The 18,865-nt window shown below is 39.7% G+C and overlaps 1 protein-coding gene across 2 annotated transcripts in view; it reads right to left on the bottom strand.

Moving 5' to 3' along the window:
- Positions 1 to 18,865, bottom strand: part of ANO6 (anoctamin 6) — a 230,339-nt gene that overhangs the window by 32,446 nt on the left and 179,028 nt on the right. For both annotated transcript variants that reach the window (XM_061129479.1, XM_061129487.1), the window contains 3 exons: positions 14,904 to 14,964; positions 6,552 to 6,694; positions 3,458 to 3,535 (listed from right to left, as the gene is read on the bottom strand). In XM_061129479.1, the coding sequence (XP_060985462.1) occupies positions 3,458 to 3,535; positions 6,552 to 6,694; positions 14,904 to 14,964 (282 nt within the window). The remainder of the gene's footprint in view (positions 1 to 3,457; positions 3,536 to 6,551; positions 6,695 to 14,903; positions 14,965 to 18,865) is intronic.

Here is an 18,865-nt window from a genome sequence, read left to right on the forward strand (position 1 = left end):
AGACTGATCTTTTGTCACCTACAATTGAAAGACTCCAAATATCAAAATGAATAAAAGATAAAAATAGGAAAGAATGCATCTGTATGTAGGCATAATTCCTTCAGAACTATGTGCTCTTTGCATATAAAAATTATTTTACATACTAACTTGGTTCCTAAACCCATCATATCATAACATTTTTATAGGTCATAAAATATTTTTGTGGACATACTTTTTCATGGCTGTCCAATATTCTACTGTATGAAAGGTGGAAGGAGGACGTTTTTGGCAGAGGTTTTATATATGTATATATAATATTTATATATCAACACAAATATTATATATATACATATATATATATATATATATATATAAAATGTCTGATTAAATCCATGCTGACTTTTATCATTTTGAAATACTTCCTGATTAAAAGTTTTTAAAAGCTGAATTAGTAGATTAAAGCCTAAGACTATTTTTGACTTTTGATATATACTGCCAAACTGCTTCCTAAGAAGGCTAGAGCAGTGTCTAGGTATGAGAGAAGACGATCACTTGGCACTTCCTCCTTACAGAGCTTATCATCTGAGAGATGAAAAACTGTATTTCATTTTCATGTGCACTGATTTAATTACCACTGAGGTTTGACATCTGCCATTGTATTTTTTCCTTTCTGAATTGATATTCATCTCCTCTGCATTCTTAACTCCCGAGATTTTTGGTGTTATCTTAGAAGTGCTCTGAAGTCTTTATGTATTGAAGGAACTAGCCCTTTGTCCTATTTGTTGACAAGAAATACTTTCCTCTGAAACTTCTTCCACATCTAGAAACTGTATGTGTTTGTGTGTATATATCTCTCAATATTTACATCTAATTTTTTTAGGATGTTCCTTTTTTTAATGTTTCTGGAATTTATCACAGAATGTGGTTTCGAGTATGATTTCAATCTTTCCTTTCTTTTTTTCCCAAATAGCTAACAACTGCTTCATTGCCATTTACTGAATAATCTTTACGGATCTCCCTGATTTGTAATGCCTTCCTTTTCATGTGTTAAATTATTATTGAGCTCATATCTGGGCTTCATGTCCTATTCTCTAACCTGGGTATCCTTGAGCTAATGTTGTGCCATGTGCTCAGTTGTGTCCGATTCTTTCTGACCCCATGGATGGGAGCTTGCCAGGCTCCTCTGTTCATGGAATTTTCCAGGCAAGAATACTGGGATGGGTTGCCATTTTCTTCTCCAGGGGGTCTTCCCCACCCAGGGATTGAACCTGTGTCTCCTGTGCCTTCTACGTTGCAGGCAGACTCATTACTGCTGAGCCAGCAGGTAAGTCTCTTGAGCTAATAAAACTCATTATGTTACTGATATGATTTTATTAATAATAAACCCCCAAAAGATGGACAGAAACAGCAAGGACCTAACAGAAGCAGAAGAGACTGAGAAAAGGTAATAACACACAGATGAACTGTGCAAAAAACTGAACTGTCTCAATTACCTGGATAACCATGACGGTGTGGTCACTCACCTAGAGCCAGACATCCTGGAATGTGAAGTCAAGTGGATCTTAGGAAGCATTACCAGCAACAAAGCTAGTGGAGGTGATGGAATTCCAGTTGAGCTATGTCAAATCCTAAAAGATGACGCGGTGAAAGTACTGCACTCAAAATGCCAGAAAATTTGGAAAACTCAGCAGTGGCCACAGGACTGGAAAAGGTCAGCTTTCATTCCAATCCCAAAGAAAGGCAATGCCAAAGAATGTTCAAACTATTGCACAATTGCACCAATTTCGCATGTTAGCAAGGAAATGCTCAAAATCCTTCAAGCTAGGCTTTAGCAGTAAGTGAACCAAGAACTTCCAGATGTACAAGCTGAATTTAGAAAAGGAAGAGGAACCAGAGAACAAATTGCCAGCATCCACTGGATCAGAGAAAAAGCAAGAGAGTTCCAGAAAAACATCTACTTCTGTTTCACTGAGTAGGCTAAAGCCTTTGACTATGTGGCTCACAACAAACTGTGGAAAATTCTTAAAGAGATGGGAATACCAGACCACTGACCTGTCTCTTAAGAAACCGATTTGTTGGTAAGAAGCAACAGTTAGAACTGGACATGGAACAATGGAATGATTCAAGATTGGGAAAGGATTACGTCAAGGCTGTATATTGTCCTTCTACTTATTTAACTTATATGCAGAGTACATCATACAAAATGCTGGGCTGGATGAATCACAAGCTGGAATCAGGACTGCCAGGAAAAACGGCAACAGCCTCGGATATGCAGATGATACCCCTCTAATGGTAGAAAGCAAAGAACTAAAGAGCCTCTTGATGAGGGTGAAGGAGGAGAGTGAAAAAGCTAGCTTAAAACTCAACATTCATAAAACAGAGATCATGGCATCTGGTCCCATCACTTCATGGCAAATAGATGGGGAAATGTAGAAACTGTGACAGATTTAATTTTCTTGGGCTCCAAAATCACTGCAGATGGTGACTGCAGCCATGAAATTAAAAAACACTCACTCCTTGGAAGAAAAGCTATGATAAACCTAGACAGCATATTTAAAAAGCAGAGACATCACACTGCCAACAAAGGTCCATACAGTCACAGCTATGGTTTCTCCAGTAGTCATGTATGAATGTGAGAGATGGACCATAAAGAAGGCTGAGGGTCATAAAACTGATGCTTTTGAACTGCGGTGATGGAGAAGACTCTTGAGAGTCCCTTGGACTTCAAGGAGATCAAACCAGTCAGTCCTAAAGGAAATCAACCCTGAATATTCATTGGAAGGACTGATGCTGAAGCAGAATCTCCAATACTTTGGCGATCTGATGGGAAGAGTTGACTCATTGGCAAAGATCCTAATACTGAGAAAGACCAAGGGTAGGAGGAGAACAGGGTGACAGAGGATGAGATGGTTGGATGGCATCACTGACTCAGTGGATAGGAGTTTGAGCAACTCTGGGAGATGGTGAAGGGCAGGGAAGCCTGGTGTGGTGCAGCCCATGGGGTCACATAGAGTCGGACAAAACTTAGTGACTGAACAGCAACAATATGATTTTATTAATAATAAATACAAAATTACTTTAAGTTCTGATATTTTAGAAGCACTGTCTTTTTATCTAGAATCATTTGAGACTTCTTTTATGTCTTTCAGAAGTTTTTATTTCTGATAGTTCCTATTACCTTTTTATTAAGGCTACTCTTGGAAAATTTTAGAATACGTGATGCCTCCCATCTGGTCTCTCTATTAGAAACTGGAAAACCTGAACCATGGATCTGATCTAAAGAATAGAGGTTAAAAAAAAGCTGGAAGAGCCACGGGTACAGGAGTTACTGTGAAACCTTGAGAGCCACTCCATGTGGTGGCTTAATTGTTCTCTGGAATCAATCTTTTTTATGAGACTGCACAGTTTCCAGCTCGACGTTTCAGTTTCCTCAACATTTAAAATTAGATGCTGAAAAAAACCTGTTGCAGATTCTTACCCAGAAAAAGACAGCACTGGCACAGAGGGTTACACGTATACACTTTCCCCACGTGGTAAAGGGAACACGCTCTTCTTCCTAATTAAAAAAGAAAAAAAAAAAAGGCAATCAAAGGATTTCTCCAACAAAATGATTTTCCTCTTAATTGGTTGCTGTATCCTAGGTTTAATTTTTTGTACATAAATGTTCACAGAAATTTATTCATAATAACACAAACTAGAAAAATCCTAATTGCCCATCATTAATCTATTCAAAGGATAAACAAATTGTAGTATATGTATGTAATGACAAGTTACTTAGTCAAAGGAGAACTAAGAATACACCAAACAGTTTGGATGAATCTCACAAGGATTGTGACAATTAAAAGAAACTAGACACAGAAGACTACATCCTAGTCATTTTCATTTATATAAAAATTCCACAAAAAACAAGACTATAGGAAAAATAACTTTTTCCTACAGCTATAGGAAAAAATGATCAGTGCTTGTCAAGGTGAGGATTTCAGGGAGGATCTAGAATCCAAAATTATTAATATACAAGGGGACACTTGGCATAAAAGAATTGTTCTATGATTATGTTTGTGGTGGTGGTTACCTTCCTGTGTATATATATATGCTTCAAAATTTATCATATTGTACATTTAAAGTTGATAAACACATACATACATATACACACCCACACACACACACACAGTGAGTTTAAAGATAAAATCATTAACTTATCCCAGCCTCTATAAACAACAATGATACAAAATTAACATTTGACTTCCAGGAACAATGCATTCGTGGGTACTCTTAAAAAACACATGGTCTCAAAAGCCTAGACTTAATTTTTTTTAAAAATTAGTTTTCAAACTCAGCCTCCTTATTCAAAATTGCATGCTTTTTTTTGGGGGGGTGGTTAATAATTTCAAACATACACACAACATAACCAGTGCAGTATTTATTTTACTAACAGTTTCTGAAAAGGCAAGTGTGAATAACACACTGTTTAGCTGCTATGATTTGAGCTCAATAGCCTGGGTATCTGACAATGCTATTCCTGAGCTTGTCTCAGATTTCAGAAGTGACTGCAGTGATGGCAAAGAGCCTGTGCTGGACAGAAAGTTTCGCAGATACCTGCAAGTACACCAGGTATCCATTGTAAGTTTCCTGACTGAGTGTTTGTATTAGTAAAGTGTAACTCTTGAGTTTTTAGCATTTCCATTTTAGAGTTTATATGAATTTATTGAGATTCTTTTAGAGACCCAATCAACCACGTGATCATAGCTGCAAACATATATTTTGGCATTTCCTTTGTTCCAGGTGCTTTTCTAAGTAGGTTCTATTCATTAACTCCACCAGCTTACCACAATCATATGAGGAAACAACTCTCGTATTTCTGCTTTACAGCTGGCCAAACTATGGCACAGAGAAGTTAACTAATTTCCAATATCACTCAGCTTGTAAGGTGTTGTGTTTGGATATGAATTCCGTATGTTTTATTCCCAGGGCCTCACCATAACACTGCTGGCCTCTCTATACAATGGAGGATGTGTTTGTAATAAAAGCAAAGTGAGGAATAAGAAGGAAAAAAAAGAACCTTCATCTTCAATTTTTTACCAAGCAATGCTACAATGGAAATTTAACTTATTAGCTGGCAATTTTAAATTTAAAATGGATAGGTTTAAATTTCCAAAATGTCTTTTCCTCAGTATTTATCATACTTTGCCAATAACATAGGCATTTGCTTTTGAAGACTCGAAAACATCATGCACATCTGATTTTGTCTAAGTTTCAGCCTTCTTTTCTGAATGTACAATCTTTCACAAACACATGCTTTGACCCCCGACTTCCATTGTAGACAAGAGAACTACTCATAACGGAAATTATTTGAAGCCTGTTACATAGTAAGAGACAACTGTCACCTTCTGTTGGGTAACTGAACCTCATTTTTTTCCATTTATAAAATGAGGAGGTTGAACTGCTCTCTCCTGACCCTTTTAGTGCCAACATTCTGTAAATCTGCGATTCAATTTATAAAATCTATAGCTGGAGCCATTTTCAGATGCTCTTGGTAAAAAGCATCTTCTTTCCAAGAGTTATTCGTATTCAAAACCTACTGTCCTTATACTGATGACTGCAAATACAATCAGCTCTAAATTTTCTATGTTGACGGAAAGAAGCAATAATGCAGATGATTTTAAAAAATCATCTTTCACTGACTTTGAAATGTTTATACAAAGAGATACAGTTTTATTTTTAAATTCTGCAGCAACAGTAAAAGCAGCATATTTACCTTTCTAGTTATACAAAATGCCTAGTATGGGGCCTGAATATAGCGGGATCTCAAAAATGTTTCCCCTTTTCATCCACTGTCCGATTTTAGGATAACAGTCACAGTACTCTGTGCACATTCCAACCAGAAGGGGGGGCAGTGACTGAGGCTTTAGTGTAAGACAAAGGGGCAGCTAGTCTATGATGAAAAGTGAGCTGTAGGGACTTCCCTGGCAGTCCAGTGGTTAAGACTTTGCCTTCCAATACATGGTGTGTGGGTTCAATCCCTGGTCAAGGAGCAAAGATCCTACATGCCTCGTGGCTAGAAAACGAAAACATGAAACAGAAGCAATATTGTATCAAATTCAGTAAAGGCTCAAAAAAAAAAAAAAAAATGAGAGAGGGATGTAATAATGAAGGTACATGTGAAAAGTTGAGAATCAACTATGAAAACAATGTGTCTTTCCTTCTACGTCACTATTATTATTTTTTTACCGGTATGAAAAGATACAAATCAATACATCTTTTATACATTTCTTTCAGAGTTTATGTATTTTTCATTTTACTGTTATTAAGAAAGAAAGGACCATGGTTGTCTCCTGTGTCCACTATTCTAAATAGTGCTCCTTCACTTTGGCTGTACATTAAAAATCACCAAAGAAGTTTTAAAAAAAATTTTGTGCCAGAATGCACCCTATTCCACTGAGTACCATAAGCGCACATAGACAGAAGCTCAGCATCAACATTTTATAAGCTCCTTAGCGACTCCAGTGTGCAACCAAGTCTGAGGACCCCAGCAGTATGTAGACTGAATTGCATGTAGACAACATCCTCTTTACCTGAGTGATCTCATTTATCACCACATGAGTACACTGTGCCTCATATTCTGGTCGGGGTTGTTCTTCCTGCTGTAACTCAACAGTGTCCCATTCATACTCAAGTTCTGCCTGGCGCCGCTTCCAAAACTCCAAAAACAAGGTTACTAACAAAGAGAAAGAAGAACATTATGTGGATCTTCAAGGTTCAGTGATGCTTCAGAAATCTGTACTGAATAATATTAATTACTCACAACACTTTTGTACATGGTCAATAAAATCCAATTTTAATTATAGATGACACTAATACTTAAAACAGAAAAGTGTTTGTTTTTAAGGAAAATGTTGATAATGTATCCAACTTGTGAAACCAGGCTATAGCCCATGGGAAGGGTATAGTGTGATGGTCAGAAGGCATGTGATCGTGTCTATCACTAAAGCATCTGCTACTAGCACATTACTGCCAATAAAAAACACAGGCAACTATAATAATTCAAAGCAGTCCATGGTCCATCTTTTAGTCTGCATCCCCTGGCATCCCTCTCCCTCATTCCCTCCAAAGGGCCTGGGGGATGAGAATGCTTTAGTGGTCCCCAAATCTTTATTTTCTACTGCCCAAGTCACCCCAATTAAAATAACATTCTTAAATGTGGAAATATATTTTTCAAACTTGTATGAAGTATGAGTAAAATAATTTTTAGAAATCTTTATTATTTTTCAAGACCTGTCACTTCAGATACTAGACAGAAACAACATTACGTGTTCATTGAAAATATGGTTTCAGGGTAAATCCCCTAGGCACTTCCTCTAATCAGACTGTTACCCATTAGCCCTTTCTACACAGAAATTCTGGAATAACCAGTTATACCCACAAATATTTCTGAGTCTCTACTGAGTGCTGAGAATAAAGAGAAAAAAAGATACGGTCTCTGCTTCAAGGAGCTCCTAAAATGTATAGGAAAGACAGTGAAGTGCTAGTTACAGTGGACTTTTAAGAGGGCTGTGATCTAGATAAGTGCTGGGTGGTCTGGGCGCAGAGTCACAGTGGATTGATAACAAGGCTGTCCCGGAGAAGAGGGCCTCTGCGGTGAGTTCTGAGATGCCACAGAGCTGATCAGGTGAAGGTAGAATGTTAAGGCCATTTCCCCCAGGGAGCTGTGGTGCAAAGGCAAGATGCTAAAGAGGCACAGAGCACTACTTTCCAGGAAGTTCAAATAGTCTGGAAATGAGCCCAGGGTGTGGTGAGACGGGTGGGGCCACCAGGTGGATAGATGGCAGGGGAATATCACAAAGGACTCTGTGTGTGCCTTAAAGATGGAGAAGACATCAAAGGTGGTCAAGAAGGAGTAGAGGCAGCTAGACCCAAGGGCAGGTCCAGGATGCTTCAGCTAGGAGGTGAGAGAAGATGGCATTTTAGCAGGTAGACAGATTGGACACAGGTGTGATGAAAGGGGAAGATCAGGGATGCTTGCTAGGTTTCTGGCTTTGGCAGTGTCCTGAATTCTAGTGTCATTCCCTGAAATAAGAAGGGCAGGAAAAGGAGCAAGTCTGAGAGAGAAGACAACTGATTCGGTTCTGATCAGCTGCCCGTGGGCCCCAGCAGAGATGTCTGGTAGGCAGATAAAAGTCTAGAACTCAGGAGAAAGACCCAGACAGAGCAGAGAATTTGTCCTGTTTCCAGTGATAAATGGGGCATGAGTGGATGAGCTCTGCATGGACTATGGAGGGGCAGCTCTCACCCTGGCTGCATGAGAAGCACTGAGAACTCTTAAAATGTTTTGAGCCTGGGCACCACCCTCAAGGTTCTGATTTCATCGGTCTGGCATAGTTTTTTGTCTTTGGAAAGCTCGACGGGGCAGTCAGGGTTGAGAACAGGGAGCCTTTGGGTAGAGGGCAAACAGAGGCGGTCTTGAAATCCTGCAGACCCTGCCACGGGCAGTTGGACACGCAGGGGAAACCTCGGGATGCACCATGAAGAATGCGTACGCAATGCTTCCCGAAGGCGAGGACAGCAGAAATGCTCAAAATACCCACTTCCCGGCAGTGCTTGTTCTGACTTCACTGATGTTCCAACAACAGTGAGTGAGAGTAGAGATAACCTGGACATTGGAATCAAGTCTGAATTCTGGTTGTGACAATCACTAGGTGTTTGACTACCGATGACAATGCCTCCTTCCCTCTATGGAAAATGGGGGAAATAGGAACCAGCTTACAGGCTGTCCTGAGCTAAATGACATAACATCTATAAAGACCCTCATGACCCTCTGAGGCAATTGCTAGTACCATCCCCATTTTGGACATCAGGAAACAGAGGCACAGAAAACTTCAAATACTTGCCTGAGATAAGGAGTCAGGTATTGAAGCAAGGCATGCTTGGCTTCAGAGCGCAAGGCCTTCTTACAACTAAGCCTAACTGCCCAAGCTGCCTGCTCCATAACCCGCCTCCCTCTGGTTCTGTTCCAGCACCCACTCTGCTGAGAGGTCATCACTGCTTGCCTGCCCAGTGTCGATTCTCCTCGTCCAGGACATAAAGCGAGTAACTGCCCGCTGTCCCAACCCTGCCTCTGTGGGTACTCATGATGCCACTGCTGTGATTACCTGAGGTTCACAAGCATATATGGGTGGCAGCCCGGCTTTTTGCCACAGATCCTGCTGTCAATGGAGGCAAAGAGCACAAAGTTAGTGGGGGAGGCCAATTCTCATCTCTTATGTGGTTGGGAAGCTAAAAAGATTTCAGCCAGTCCCCAGAGAGGCTCCTGCTTTCAGGACAGGCTTTTCTCCTTCTACATGCCCTTCTCAGAATGAAAGAGTTGGTTCCTCATTTGTGGGTAAGACAGCATTTGTGACTGCTTGACCACAACCTTCAAAAACAGACCACTTTGCTGGAACGGAAGCATGGTACCACACCTCAGCTACTCTATAGCCTCATCTGGCTCAGACCAGTCAGTGCAAGGGATCCACAGCGGTGCATGTTCCGTACAGAGAGCGATGCCTCCACCACCGGGAACCTGCCCAGCCATCGCGCTCTTGTCCCATCCAGGGGGAAATGAAGTATCCAAGGGACAAAAGCCTTGAGGGCACCAGGTAACTGTGGACTAAGCCGTGACTGACTGGCCCTGCTCCCCACTGACCCATGCTCTCCTCACACGCAGATACTTCAAAAAGAGATCCCAGCTTGGGGGAATGAGCCTACTCTTCTCAGGCTGCACATGAAGCAGAACCACCACCCACTTACTAAAGACCCCTGAGCTCACACCACCACATACCTCACCTAACAGAAGACCCCCTGCTTTTTAATTTGAGAATTCTACTGCCATCATTGCATTACACCTCCCACCCATGAAGTTCTTTACACTCTGTCTTCCACTCTGCAGCTATGAAGTCAGTCCAGGGCTAGTGTATACTCTGCAAAAAAGGCACACACTTTATTCCCTACACTGATCTCCACATCTGCACGTCACAATGGATAGCACTCACACATCCTGACCTTTGTTTGCTCCTGCATTTATCGTTTATGATGTCCATGAGGGCGGGGATTTGGTTTTGCCCATGGCTGAAACACTAGCATGCAGCAGGCACTGGGTAAGCATTAGCTAAATGAATGTACTGTGGGAAGTCATTTCAGAAACTGGAGGACCGCCACTGCCTGGGACACCTGAAGGATGGAATCGTCTACTTGGAGGGCCAAGCTAGCTCCAGTTGCTCCCTGCTATGCCTGACCGTCCACTGTCTACCACTCTCTGCTCTGCCCATCTTGAGGGCCTGGAGGAGCTGAGAGGAGGATGCAACTGTTGATGGGTGAGGTTGTGGTGGCTCCAGCCCTTTGAGTGCTGGGAGTTATTCAAGAGAGAGAGACTGAGAAGATATCACATGTACCATCCTGTCCCATGGTTCACTTGACCCAGGACCACTCACCAGGGGACAGGCTGGCCCTTTCCACCATCAAGAAAGGGACTGTGGGTGACAAGATGGTATCTTTCCTTTAATAGCCTCTTTATAAGGCTAGCCTGGAAAAAGCTCTCTAAAGTCACTTTGGATACTTTCCTTGTGTTTATGGAATCTCTCTAAATTTTGTCACTTTAATTGAAATATGAGAAATACAGCTATTTTTGAAATTTTTGTTGATTTTCAAAGAAGAAAATTCTTATTTTCTTCCTCTGCTAAATAAAGAAAATTACTTTTTACTTCATTTGAAAGAGCAGCTTACTTTCACGAATTTGTATCTTCAAACATAACTGTTTGAAAGAAATTTGTGATGCAGGCCATGAAAGTCCTACTGTGTTTTGGCACCTACAGGCAGGTGGATGAAATGACTAGGACTGATCTCATAAGGCTGGGCTTTCTTACTCCTGATCCAGAAAGAAGGGTCTGTACCTGCATAGGTGAAGTAGGACCAAGGTTGTAGAACCATTATTTTCTAGCCCATTTCTCAGACTGCCAGATAAGATAGTGCAATTATATCAAGTAAATACTTCTGCATCCTTCTAAAAGTCTGTTACAACTTTATTACTATTCCCTGCATTTTGTCACTGATTTAAGGGCTGACGACAACCAAAGTACCTACAGAGCTCTTATTCCGTGATTGTCACTTTTTGTCTTTGGGACCTCTGGTGATTTGCCGCATCTGCCTGAATGTCATTTTCCTCACCTTTAGAATGGGAGCGTAAAAGCCATTCCTTTGCTCAGTAACAATTTAGCAGCAGTATTAGCAGGAGCTGAGTTATGAAAATAAAACTCACAAAAAAGCAAGAGAAGCAATTTAATCGGTTGCTATAAGGAAAGGACAGTGGATACCCTTCCCCTTCCTCCCTGCACTTGAACATAAAAGTATGGATGTTTTTACCAAATCCTGAAGTTGAGGCATTCTGAGTGGGAAGTGATAGGACTGCTGTGTAAGCCAGAAATGGCCTGATGAAAAATAATGAGTGGGTAGCAAATCCTCGAAACCTTGGAGGGCTGCAGGAATGGGTGGGAGTTTCTTAGCTCCTCATTTCATAGAGCCAAGAACTCAGCAGGGTCCACGACAGACTCCACAGCCCAGCATAACCACTCAATGTTTGGAGTCTCCTGGGCCACGTGGCCGCCTGCTCACAGTGCTGCATGTCCCGGAGTGAAAGCATGGGGACCTGGGGTGACTGCATGATGCCAGACAGGAATTTCCTGTTCTGTATCTTTTGTACTCTCTCTTTCTGCAATGAAACAACTGGCTGGACTCCAGAGGGGAGCACGGCACTTACATTCTCTGGCAAACCATATACCAGGCAGCTCTAGCTGACTGAGAGAGACAGGACCCTTAAATGAACATAGAATAAGAAAACAGAGAAGGCTGCCTAGGACCATGGGAACCAAAACCAGCTGGTCCTCTTAATCAGGATATTATACAGCTAAAGAAAATATCCATCTGATGGAAGATACCAATACACAGTGTTGGTGGTTGTATAGAGCAGTGTCTAAGGACAAGGCAGACTCTGTAGCTGGGATCGTTCTGGTTGCTTTAACAGTTTGCTGCTAAAGGCCTGGCAGGTTCTACTGGGTCTTGAAACTATTCAGACTTCTGTAATCACTCACAAAGGCAGATGAGTTTGCTTAGCCTAGATTCCTACTTCCTAACTGAAACACTACAAGGCTGAAGATGCATTTCTTGGGATAAATAACAAGGTCATACTGTATTGTACAGGGAACTATATTCAATATACTGTGATAAACCATAATGGAAAAAATATGAAAAATTCCTACATATGTATAATTGAATAACAGTACTGTATAGCAGAAATTAACACAATGTTGTAAATCAGCTATATTTGAATAAATTTTAAAAATCGTAATTCTAAACAAAAATACATCTCTCAGACCCTCCTGCAGCTAGGATTCCAGATGTGGTTTTTAAAATGCCCATCAGATGCACCTGTGTGTCACTGACATCAGAAATGCAGCTGAATGGAGACAGAGGTGGTTATAGGAGTTGCATCATTTTGCTAGTGTGGATGCAGCCACAGAAGCAGAGACCTGAAATGAACAGTTGTAATAGTCATTTTCTGATCTCCAAGTACAGCTAGTTAGGGTGATGGCTTCCTGAAATCCCCCTTCTTATGAGCTAGGTGCCTGAGTTTTTCTGGAAATCACTAGGCCCACCCTAGAACTCAAAGGTGAAAATTAAAAATGGCAGCCACGCAGCCAAGAGGCTGGTGGGGAGCATCAAAGAGAAGTAGGTAAGAAACGACAAGGAATGGGGAGGGGAGAAGGCTTTCAGAACCTCTGCTTCCACTGGGCGTAGTTGGTGTTTAGCACTCTAGGAGTCAGCAGGAGCAGATGGACTGGCTTGGCCTAAAAGGGGGGATATTTTTCAAAGAAGTACATGATTTATGCAAAATTTATTATACAAGGTTTTCTACTTTCAACTTTTATAGTTTCCAGGGAGAAGAAAAATACTCTGCAACATACATCTGGGCACAAGAGATGCTACAGGAATATGATGATGGTGATATGAAAAACTTCAGTTTTGCAACTGCAGGCTTTCTGTAATGAGGTTCCCAGCAGTAGTTCTCATCAGGCAGAGGTAACAAGAAAAGCAATAAGGCATTTAAAATAAAAACTTCATCATACACACACATATCCTTAAAGATACACATATGGTGCCATGAGCAGGGCTGAAATGTTTTCTGCATTCTAAAATCTGATGAAATAAAATCAGCAGCTCAATATGCCTGTCACTTCTATAAACATGGTGTAGTTTAATGATCACAGAAAGCAGAGCTGGTTAGGAAATTTGAAGTTTTTCTTTCTTGTCAAAGTTACTAATTTTTGCTTCATTTTAGAAGTCTGTTTTAATTAGGGCTATCAGCATCTATTAACATACAGAGTTCAATAGATGTGTTTGAATTTTATAGATTATGAATTAGTGTTGAGACTGAGGTTTGGGCAATTTAGTTAAAACTGCCCTTGCCCAGATGTTCAGTACCCACCCTCTTACCAGGATTGAAAAAATGAAAGGTGTATTTCACAGTGAAGGAGTACAGAGAATCCTAATACATGAACTTGATCTTTATTCTTCCATGTGGCAAATATTAGCTACTGTTTGGTCTCCAGCCAAAATATGCTAAATGTCTGAATGACAATGTGACTTATTAAGTACATTTGGATCTTACAATTTACTTTATGTAGGAGTGGCAACTAATATCTCTTAAAAGTGTCCAAAGTAATTGGCCTGTCTATTTTGTGATTCTTTTGGGGACCCTTCTTCATAGGCACAACAACTGCAAAAGAGAAATATTGCCAGGGACACCTATAAACAACGGTACCTGTATGTGAGTAGCATGTGTTGACAGGCTGTCTTCTCCAAAATAAGAGACTTGGTTCTGTTTCCTCCCCCACCTATCTATACCCCGAACTGTTTTACCCCAGACTCACACAATGAAATTGGAAATGCATTTATCTTCGAAAATGAACATTTTTTTTCCTACTATGGTAGAACATTTACATCAATGAAACACGTAAAAGTCTGTATAAAATGGTAATTGCCTCATTACATTAATGATGCTCTTCAAGATAAATAATTATATAGTGTTAAAGCTTCTATATACAAATTATATTCTTGAGGATCACATCTGTCCTATGTATTAAACAGAAAGTTATTATGATAAGAGTAGCAGCATGTATTTACTAACTAGTCACTCATACAGAAGTATATAAACAAGAAAGCTTACCTGGAATCCCCATGTTGGTGTTTTTCCTGAACCCCAACCCCATGAAAATTCGGCTAGATCACAGCTAGGGATGCTATTACAACAGTGAACCATGCCTCCCTCTATTACCTAAGCCCTTGAGCTGTCCTCCCATCTCTTCACATTGCTGTTGGGTTGACCATGACATGCTTTGGTTGATGGAACATTTGCAAACTAGATGCAAATGTAGGCTTAAAAAATGCTTGGTGTGTACTTCTCCTTTCCTGCTTCTCTTTGAAACCCTGAGCTGCCATGTGAAGAATGCTGGTCCAGCTCCTGGAGGATGAGAAACCATGCAGACCAAGACGAGGCAGCCCAGTTGAGCCCCGTAGTACACCAACCCTGCCTGGCGAACTTCCCACCTGACACAGAGAACCATGAGAAATAATACATGTGGGTTTTGAGCTACTACATTTTGAGGTAGTTTTTTTATGCAGTAATTGATACAATGGCCTTAAGAATTATAAATGTGGAGTTCCAGGGGAGCTGAAGCTTGGGCAATCCAAGAGACTAAAAGTGGGTTGCTTTGATAGTCTGTATATATAAAACTGTATAAAGATACTAAGTTCAGTACTTATATGATTTTAGGGTTTTCGTTTGTCTTTTTTTCAGTTAAGAGGCAAAAGGAACCTGAAAAAAAATGAATATAACTTACCCCACACCCCCATAAATACTGCAAAGACTAGCGTTCCAAAACTGTCAAAGATGCACAATTTCTGTAAAATACAATAATGACATTTACATGAATTATGTTCTTCACCTACTAGAATTCATCAAATATGCACTGCTTTGTATATCTTACAGTCTGGAAATTTCTTTTAAATCTGTTACCTAGTTTGACAATCACCATATCTACTACATACTTACAGACGAGACTTCTCATTCTCCTGAAAGCACACAGCCTTTACCAGACTACATTTTCCAAAGGAATCTTTCTGTGTCTTGATAAAGAAATAAGCACAGCTGTTAAGATTCCATTTTGTTGAAAGCTTCTAACATACTTTTGAATAATAGCCTCTTTTTATGGACTATCATAGTGCATTTGAGGAAAGAGTATGGCCCTAAAAGTACAATGAACTCCAAACAACTTTGAGATTTATGATTTGCATCTTATTATTCCACCCTGGTCAGAGGGCAAGTTCCCGAATTCCTGGTTTTCTTGTTAAGAGAAGCACAAAACCGGGGTTTACTTTGAGATGGCTCTCCTCCAGAGCTCGTTTTCCTCAAATCCAATGATGACTTTTCTATCATGGCTGACAGAAGCTTTCATCAGGATAAAGATGCAAAAGTGCTTTTGCTGACATTACAAAGGGTACAATGATCATGAATGAATACACTACATACTCTATTTACTAGCTTACTAACTTTTAAATTTTTGCTAATTGTCTCCCTCTATTAATTCCTGAAAAATTTTCCAATTAGCTACCAATTTTTCATCAGTGAGCATTTTTATATCTCCTTAAAAGGTCTATAAAGTTAGTGGAAAAAGTGACAAACACAATATCAACTTTATGAAAGATCTTATGAAAAGTAAAGAAGACATGCCAGAAAAGGAAGCTATAGGCTAAAAATAAATAAATAAAAAGCAAACTTTTCAGTGCTAAAGAAAATTCAAAGCTGCTTCTAAGTAAAAAACTTGACTTTTTCAAGGTTCTTTCTGGGTTGCCCTTATACTGATGCAAAATGAATAAACTTCCATCTAAATAAAATATAAGTTAATGTTATTTTTGTAAAATAATATCCACCTACCCATCTTCTTATATATCCTTTTCCAAATCATTTAGATGCCCCTCAATCACACATATATTTCCTGAGCAGAAAAAATAGTCCCAAATTGTCATTCAATTACTCCTCTCAAAAATCCAGCTCAAGGAAGACAGAATTAATAAATGAGTGATCAGTCTGGGGAACAGTGCTCCACACCTACTCTGTCCTGGGATTACACAGAACACAGATTTCAAATCTTTTATCTTTGACTCTCTTGAACTATCTTTTTCAAGCTCTCTTATAATGTCATGTCTTATCCTTTATTGAAAAATTATTATAGGAAAAGTCCTATGAAATACAGTTCTGCGGGTTATAATGTTATCATTGAAGATTCTGTCCAGTGTTACTTCTCTTCTAGGAATCAATGCAAACCTCTCTCTATGTGATACCTCTCTATTTGCCCTGATGCCTCTACCCTCCCACTCCAGAAAGAGAAAATCCTACTATGCTGACAAAAAGCCACTGGAAGTACCTCTGTCAATACCAGAGGGGTGGGAGGGAAAGGAGCAGCAAGAAAAGGCAAGTTTACTGCTAATGCCAGACTCAGTGCGGCTGCTGAGCTCAAGATAAGAGATGTGCCCTGCACTCCTATGAGGGAGGGTTAGGTGGCTTGGAGGAAGTTACCATTTTTGCCATATGGGTAAGAAACGAGGCCTCTCTGCTCTACATGCCCCAGAAACAACACGGAAGCAGGAAGTAAGGGGGGAAGATAAGCAAAGAGTTTTCTTGGTAAGAAGCTTAGCTTACCAAGCTTCGCTTGGCAGGATGGCAGAGAGGGAAAGCTGGCTGTGTTAACAGTGGCCCCGAGTCAGCATACCGCTTTAGTCACGTGGAGCAGGAAGGCAGAGAGAGCTATATATGCGGCATGATGATTACAAGTGGAGGACAGAAACCTAGAAAAGTTAGAATCTAGAAAAGTGACAATTTGCTATGCTTTCTTTCTGAAAAGGAACAAAGTCAAATTTTTATATACTAATTCATTTCAAACACCTAAATATTATAACTTAACCATATTTCCTCTTTATCTTGCCAGCCAAAAAGCTAAGAACTTTATCTAATGCTCAGTCACAAAACCAGTATCAATCCTGATTATTTCCATAACTGTTTCTTCATTTCCTTGATCCTGATTATCTATTTCTAATTTGTTAATAATTCTGGCATACATGTCAACTAGTGAATATTTCATCGCTTTCCAAAAGGAAAGAAATGACTATAAAATGTATAAATGAAGAAATGACTGAATTAACCAACAAACAGGAAAGGTGCTTCTCTTTTTTACCTTATTTTTTTATTTCATTCTTTTACTTATATTCTTTTATATGCTTCCCTCCCTTTGTAAATCACTCTGAAAAGACTCAAAGGATATTTTTTTGAAGCTGGAAGAGAATGATTCACTTTCTTCCCCCAAAACATGAGAGTGTGAAAATTTCCTAAGGAAAATGGAATTTCCATTTGTACTTTGTGGAGTACAGTTCGCCTCTGGTGTTATCCCTTGCACTTACCTTAAATCCTGTGGCCTGGGGATACACACTAACTAAGGACCTTTACAAGTCAACAGTACTGGAAGGCAGCTTCTCTCTTACTACCTCCAAGTCTTTCACTTTGAGTGATCTATGATGGGCATTTACAGTCTAGAACTTGTGTTGGTTGAAGGGGAGTGGGCGATGAAATCTAATTTAACTCATAAAGTATAAAAATACATGTGTTGACAATACCCTGTGATCCTCTTAATTAAGTGGTGGAGCAATTTTTCAAACTGAGTTCAATTCAAGAGTGAAGTGCCTGGTCCTACAGTCAGCCAGTGAGGAACAAGGTAATAGCAAGGAAGGCAGAGGTGTTGTCATTTTCTGGCTTGTCTGTTACTAGGCGGGTGGTTGAGCAAATTATTTAATCCCTCAGATCCAGTGTTTTAATCTGGAAAATAGAGGTAACACCTGTTCTGCCTGCCTCACAGCATTGTTTTGTGAGTCCAGTGATAATAAAGGTATGAGCATAAGTTTGCAAAGTCTAAACTATAAAGTAGCATCACTATATTAGCTGTGTATTCAGTTAAAGTAAGACTTACATGCAGCAGATCAGAAGCAGATCATAGAAATATTCCTAAACTTTCATAGCAGAATGAGGGGACAGAGAGGTCAAGACAGGGAAGAATTCTATGAAGGTCCAAGTTGTCAGGAAAACCTTCTGAAGCAAGCCAACCGTCTTTCTTCCTGTCTAGCCTTTCTGGCATGCCTTTCAGGAAGCTCCGGCCAGTCTCTATGCTTTTGCTAAACCTCCTGGATTTTAAGAAGTCATATAGCTCAAGACCATCTATCTGCATGTGTAAGGGGAACCAGATGTGTTTGGTGGGAATGTTTAGAGACAAAGTGAGTATCTGCTACCATTTGAAGACAAAAAGTTTCTTATGCATTTTTATAAATACAGTCTAAGTCTGATCTGCAAAGTCTTTAAAATTCCAAGGAGAGTTTCAGCATACTTTCAAAGTGGAAAACAAGTACAGATTTCAGGTTTCCATTCACTTGAATTATCACTTGAATTAAGGAAAATACTTATAACAGTAAACCTATTAAATAGTATTTATGAGATAAGTCAGGTTTGAGATATCTGCTTTGATTACTTGAAATACTCAAGCAGTTTCAATTCCACAGTTCTTCACTGACCTTTCAGGAGATTATTGATAAGGCTTTTAATTTCAATGTATTATTTATAAACAAGGAATAACACAAGTATTTTATATCTATCTTTGAAAATGAAGGCTTAGCTGAAAATTACTTTTCTAAATTCAAGAGGAAAATAATTTAAGCACTATGTTGTATTAAAATTATTAGAAGGAAAAAAGCTTTCATTACT

Source organism: Dama dama, chromosome 3, assembly GCF_033118175.1.
Source record: "Dama dama isolate Ldn47 chromosome 3, ASM3311817v1, whole genome shotgun sequence".
Lineage (NCBI taxonomy): Eukaryota > Metazoa > Chordata > Mammalia > Artiodactyla > Cervidae > Dama > Dama dama.